The 6505-nt window shown below is 34.0% G+C and overlaps 2 protein-coding genes across 3 annotated transcripts; both read right to left on the bottom strand.

The window, feature by feature from the left end:
- Positions 1–69: 69 nt before the first annotated feature.
- LOC146157141 (migration and invasion enhancer 1-like) lies at positions 70–1985 on the bottom strand. The gene is made up of 4 exons (XM_083388099.1): positions 1973–1985; positions 1613–1699; positions 998–1074; positions 70–859 (listed from the first exon to the last, which is right to left on the bottom strand). Exons 1-4 carry the CDS (start codon positions 1983–1985, stop codon positions 776–778), a joined length of 261 nt encoding a protein of 86 aa, XP_083244225.1. The 3' UTR covers positions 70–775.
- On the bottom strand, positions 1844–6219 carry LOC146157140 (thioredoxin-like protein 4A). 2 transcript variants are annotated; one of them, XM_083386582.1, is made up of 3 exons: positions 5992–6219; positions 2677–2779; positions 1844–2428 (listed from the first exon to the last, which is right to left on the bottom strand). In XM_083386582.1, the coding sequence occupies exons 1-3, from the start codon at positions 6122–6124 to the stop codon at positions 2257–2259; spliced, it is 408 nt and encodes a 135-aa protein (XP_083242708.1). In that variant the 5' UTR covers positions 6125–6219; the 3' UTR covers positions 1844–2256. The 2 variants fall into 2 exon arrangements, with proteins under 2 accessions (XP_083242708.1, XP_083242707.1); XM_083386581.1 differs by having other exon boundaries at positions 2677–2804; positions 5996–6219.
- Between the last annotated feature and the right edge of the window lie 286 nt (positions 6220–6505).

Genomic DNA, 6505 nt, shown 5'->3' with positions numbered 1-6505 from the left:
ACCTGTATAATTACCTTTTCTAACAATACATTTAAAAAAACAATCTTACAATAAACAGTAATTATAGAACATGTTTTTATTTAGTGTTGAACTCTTGTTCTCTATTCGTACGCCAACGAAGGGAAGCATAGGCGCACAGTGACGTAATGAGGGATGGTAGGCTACGAGCAAACATTTCTTCGAATGCTCATTATGTTAACATCATAAATAACTAGAAAGGCAGTTAAGTACACTGGAATTATTAGATACGAAACGCTTTTTGAGTTTTCAACAAGAACGACACTTAAATTTGAAAAATTACAGGTTTAGCAATCTTAACGGGCTTGTACCATGGGAACACCGGTCGCAAAAAGTTTATAAAAATAAACGATTTGCAAAAGACATTTTCAAAAATTATAATTATTGACGCACTTGTGTTACTCTTAAATAAATAAAACAACGTGGTGCGCTGTTTAATTAAAGCGCTTTTTCGACCGCCCACTTGTAAGGTTTGACTAATGACTACACGTGTTTGCTTTTACTGTCACAATCGACCATAGGTCGTCAACAAAATCACACAAAGAAAGAGGTACGCGACGTAGTTCAGCGCTTTAATGTGCAAACGGCCCAGCAACTGACACAAGAGCCTCAGATTTAAACTGCAGGTTAGCAACCTGTTTGTGTTTAAACCGTCATACGCGTGTCGAGGGTGATCCGTGAACAACACAAAAGCGAAGAATAAAATTGTTTCTAACATGATAAAGATAAATCTAAAAAGAACGACGTTCGGCAAGATTTATAACAAAACACAAGGCAATTGACTGTTGTTGATGTTTTCTACTTCTTCGCCCATTTTTGCGGTTTCGATTGCGGACACAAGCTAAAAACAAAAAGCACCAGTTTCAAAAACAATTAATCTTTATTTAACTAAAAATGATTTACATGTTTATCATTTTAAATACAGCATTGACCCAAAATTACAGTATTTTTTGTTTTAAATTCTACAATGAATACGTACGTCTTTGGTATAAGGAAAACCGTATGTTGCAAGTTTAGAAAACACCGTTTTGTCGTTAATGGACACTTCAAATGAACCTGAAAACACAAACATATATTTTTTACTGAATGGCATGTTTTATAGAGCACAATTTCAAACAGACAACAACGATTATAAACCATCTTACAAAACCATCGAAAACTAGCTTTTGCGGGTTTAAAACAGGTTACAAGTAAAGATAAAATACATTAATTTTACTTTAAGGATAGTTTTTTTGGCTAAAATATTAAAGATGTTTTTCATACACACAGCTTCCATGAGTTTTACAGACAAACCATATATATATGTATATAGAGGGTGGCCAAAAAGTAGGTTTACAGTTATTCCACAGCGTTGGCTTTGAAAGAAGAGGTAGCATCGAATGGCCACCACGCTCACCTGACACCAATGGATTTCTTTTTGGGGGTGTTGTAAGAATAAGGTGTATGAGAAGAACCGCAAAACAATAAATTTACTCCCTATTTTTATAACTGTGAGCGTACTTTTGACCCACTCGGTATATTCTTTTCAACAACAAAACTAATATTTTATTTCGCCACAATCTAATGGTTTATTAAAAAGAAATGAGAATGTCACCTTCTCGGCCAACTGAACCCGTGACATTGATGTTGTCAACTTGAGATTCCAGTTCCTCTTTAAGGTCCACGAAGCGTCCATAGTACCCTCAGCTACCACTAAAATATGGAATTTATTATTTTCTTTACCAAGATTTTAAAATATTAATAAACGTCATCCTTACCAGTATTCTATGGAAACATCAACTTTTTTAACATTTTCAGTCATTTTATTGTGCTAATAAATATTAAATCTAAAATACAGCAAAAATTGAAATCAGTAAAATAAGCAACAAATAAGTCAAGGCAAAAACAACTGATGATGCAATTTAAGTGAAATCTCAATTGGCTCCAGGTGCATTTCAATGGTACTTGTAACAACTAAAAGTGGACATCCGGGTAGGATGTTTAAATATAGAGACAGTGCCTATCAGTTTTCTAGTTGAGCATTTCAATGCAAACAGAAGAAAAACTATCACAAACAACAGGATATAAAGATACCGGTTTTATGCACATAAAACCAACTAAAAAAAATCACAATTTGGATAGGTGTCACACAAGGACCACAAGTTGAAAGTGTATTATTCTAATAGTTAAAGAAAAACTTGGCTTTAAGCAGCGGGTGTAAAATAAAAACAGAGGTAACAGAATGCTTGTGGGGTAGCATTAATAGCGATATTTTGTTGAATAGTCTTTCGGTGACACAACTAAACCACGTCCTTTTCTTGCCCCCCTAAATATTGTTTCAAGAATGTCAATCATTTCTTGTTTATCTTCCATTGGCCAGTTGATTTTGTTGTTATTTCCAGTGCCCAAATCGATCATGATGTGTTTGTTTCTGAAAAACACAATTGAACAAAAAATCTTAATTGAGCATTTCTAAAATTCAGGTGATATTGTGTTAGTGTAGCATTCTTTCATCACAAAAATGATTTCATTTTTAACATAGTCTCTAAATATGGAAATAATGGCAAATAGAAGGTTGACATAAATTTAAATTCTGTATAATGGTTTGAATGATATATATTAAATTCACTGTCTTTATTTTTACATTAAACGGCACATAATGTAAAACATGCATCATACCTGTAGAAAAACATTGTTGTACATGGGTCATACAATTCATACATTTTATTGAAATCTTGGACTTCCGTAATGTCAACAAGATATATTGCAGCAAAGTTCTTTACTTTGTCTGCAATGCTGTACAGAGTCTGAAAATGTAAAAATTGATACACAATAAAAAGTGCTACATTTCATTCAACTATTGGGCCTGGGGGCACCTCTATCTTAAAGTTACCAGTTGTCTTATTTCATATTACTTTTAACTTTGGGTGCAGATAAAAAATCCACATGGAAGTGGGATCCATATCCTTTCTTATGCATGTGTAATTTTATAATTTTGTGTTTATACTATAAAAGTAAAATACTATTGCTATGTTAATTGTTCTTTATAAAAGCCTGTGGTACAGGTCAACAAACTAACCCCATTGCTTTCAGTTAAGAAAACTACGATTGATAATTTTACATTGATTTATAATCCCCAGATTTATTGAATAATTTTTAGGAAATCAATTGATGAAATCACAAATAATACAGTTGTTAACAAATCATTTAGAAATAACTTACTCCAAGCCAAGAAATTGAAAAAATTATCACATTCAACTTTCAAGCTATTCAGAAACAGTGATTACAACCCTGCTGAATGTGTATGTGGTATAATGTATATGTAGGGCTGCAAAGTTGGTCTGCGATTCAGTTGATAAAGTAAAGTTAGGCCCAGACTAGGGATGCTCAAAGTGGAATCCCAGAAGATTCTACAAATTAAGGTTTCGAATCTAGAATAACGAATCCAGAATATTGAATCCTAGTCTATATTTATTAAATTATTTAATCTCAATTTTGTTTGGGGCAAGGATTAATCTTAATATACCCTACTCGGCCCACAGTCACAGAAATAAATCGCAAAACAATTAGCTAACATATGTAAATTGTAATAAAAAAAATCTCCAGTTTAAAACTCTTAACAACTGTCATTCAAAGCAGTTGTGTGACTGTGATACATGTTCAGGTTGTTGCCAAAACCTAATATTTTGCCCATATAGTAAGTTTTTACAAACATTGTTTTGACCAACGTTATATGTTATGCAGTCAAATAATGTACTGCAAAGAATATAACATTACTATTGCCACAACTAATACTTGATGATTACACTATGCATATTGCATACCCTTGCTGAATATTGGCTTAAAGTTGACCTTAAGTAACCCTGTAGTGCATTTTGTCCAAGGCCAGCATGTTTTACGATAGAAATGCCAGTTTTGCAACTTGATGCAGTTAAGGAAATTGCAAACTTTGCAGCTTACACATTATTCGCTTGCCCAATAACGTCTGATTGACATTTAAATATTAGAAGGTTATCGCAAGATGCAAAGTAGCAGGTCGCCCGAATAAACGCTACCACTGCACTAATCTAACAGGTTACATTTAAAGCAAGCACTGTAAACATGTCGCCGCAGCGACAGGTCTTAATCTAAACTTGCCACTAGCGTTTGTACAATTAGGCGCAACCAACAACGGTAAAGCATTACATTTTAATGGTTCCAATCACCAAAATAAGCAGCAAAATTGGATACGAATCCCATTTGGATTCCAATCCAAGGATTTAATATTCTACTTTGTACATCCCTAGTTCAGACTCCATTTAGCATAGTTTGACGAGTCCCTAGTCAGGATTCAACTTGCAGCCCTGTATCTTATGCAGCCGAGTCTGCATTTCATGAGAGTTTTCACCAAGACCTCAAATGTGTGGCACCACATTTTAAGGTAAACATCTTTACGAGATCACGGTGCACGGCCAAAAAAAAACCAGGTGACTGGGTGCAACAAAGTTCAAAAAAGTGCACTCGGGCAAACTTTCAAATTTTTGGTTGTACTACATGATTTTCCAATTTACTCTGTATTGTGTACATTACACTGTATACATATAGCACAAAGGGGTGCAGTCTTAATTTTCATTTTTTTCGCAATTAACTTTTTTTTTTTCAGGAAGAAAAACTCAAAGGTGCATTCGCCATACTTTCCACAGTGGGCCATCCACATAACTAAAATAGGGCAAATATATTAAATATATACATCCATCCAGCCAAAGAGATGTGTCATGTCAACTCAGTCTGTATTTTATGGTACTTAACGTCAAGGTGTGTAGGTGTAAAATCATTTTATTGCACACCCGAGGTTGGAAATTCTACCACATTTCAACTTTGTTTTTTTAAATTGAAGCCTGCAGCTGCAATATACTAATTTAGGTGTACACACAAATTTTATTCAATGGGTGTGCACCAGCCACAGAATGCAGACTGGTCCACATGAAATACAAGGTAGAAGGGTACCTTAACAATTCAGTCTGTGTGTACTGCGCTAAGTGTAGCAAAGTAAACCTACTCTGCCAACCACCAAGTCCTGAGCATGGCTCACACTCTGCAGCCCTAAATACAATCATTAACTAATGCAGCATTGAAACTCAATTTGCCGGAAGGCGCTCTTTGGTTTTGATACGTTGCAAGTAACGAAACAAAAAACAAAAACAAAAAAGTCCGTCTACAATCATTTTAAGATTGTGAAAGCTGAGGAAGAGCATCTAAAATCCTCCCATAGCAATAAAACAATTTTTACATCAAAGCACAATTTTCGGTTTAGGATGCGGGTAAGCGTTTGGGTGTGGTAGGATTAAGTATTATTATTTAATATTAATACTTGACCTACCCAACTCAAACGCTAACCCGTGCGCAATCTTAAAATGAAAATAAATTGTAGACCATAACTTTTCATATTTTTATGATACTTCCTACATATCAAAACAAAAGAGCGTCAATTATTTTTACCAGTGTTGCAATGAGTTAAGTGCACTCAGGTCACTATTTAAAAAATGAAAAAAAAATGACTTGACTTAAGTCTTTTGACCAAAATGACTTGACTTGGCTCAAGTCTTTCGGACAAATGACTTGACTTGGACTTGTGTCATTTTACCAAATAACTTGGGATTAAATTAAGTGTTTTTCATTAAAATTTATCTCAAGTTTTGCACATTAAACACTTTTAGTGAAGTATAAAGCGTTTGTTTGTTTTTTAGTTAAATTCTTACATATAATCGGACGAATTTACCAATTTTAATAGTTAAACAGTTCAATTTTATGTCAATGACGTGGCTTGAAATGGACTTGGTCTCATAATAACTTGACTGGGACTTCACTTGGGGAATCAATGACTTGGATTGGGACTTGACTTGCTATATTTGCAAAAGACTTGTACTTAATTTATTTTTTCATGACTTGACTGGTACTTGAGTAATTTCAAAATGACTTGTACAACACTGATTTTACAATAAGATTATTTTAAACTAACCTCGTCCATTTTCATACATGCAGGATCCCAATCGTGACCGAATCGAATGACAACAACTCTTTCCTGTTCGTTTAAAATCGATTGGTCGACTTGCCAACCATTAGTCAAATGTGGAAGCATGTAAGACATTGTACTGATATATCGGTAACGAACGACTATAATAATCAAAATCTCTATATAAATTGGATAATAATGAGCTACCTATGAATGCGTTAGTATTAAACAAGTCACAGATGAATACACAAAATCAAAGTCCCTATAGAAATCACAAGTTGCGCAGCTAACTCGCTCTTAGTTATAGCGACATGGACGCCATCTTGTTTCCCAAATTACAATAGACGCTTATGGCAGAAAAGCAAAAAATCGCAATTTATTAACGATTTTGACCAATTAAAAACATTTGGATGAGTAACAATAATTAATACTAGTCAAACTAAATATTTTAGATCAAAATAAATATAATTTGCCTAAAAATGGCCGAAATATAGTCGATATTAGCGTGTCATGTCA

This window comes from Ascidiella aspersa, chromosome 4 (genome assembly GCF_963924565.1).
Source record: "Ascidiella aspersa chromosome 4, kaAscAspe10.2, whole genome shotgun sequence".
Classification (NCBI taxonomy): domain Eukaryota; kingdom Metazoa; phylum Chordata; class Ascidiacea; order Phlebobranchia; family Ascidiidae; genus Ascidiella; species Ascidiella aspersa.
This window is presented reverse-complemented; position numbering and strand designations above follow the sequence as displayed.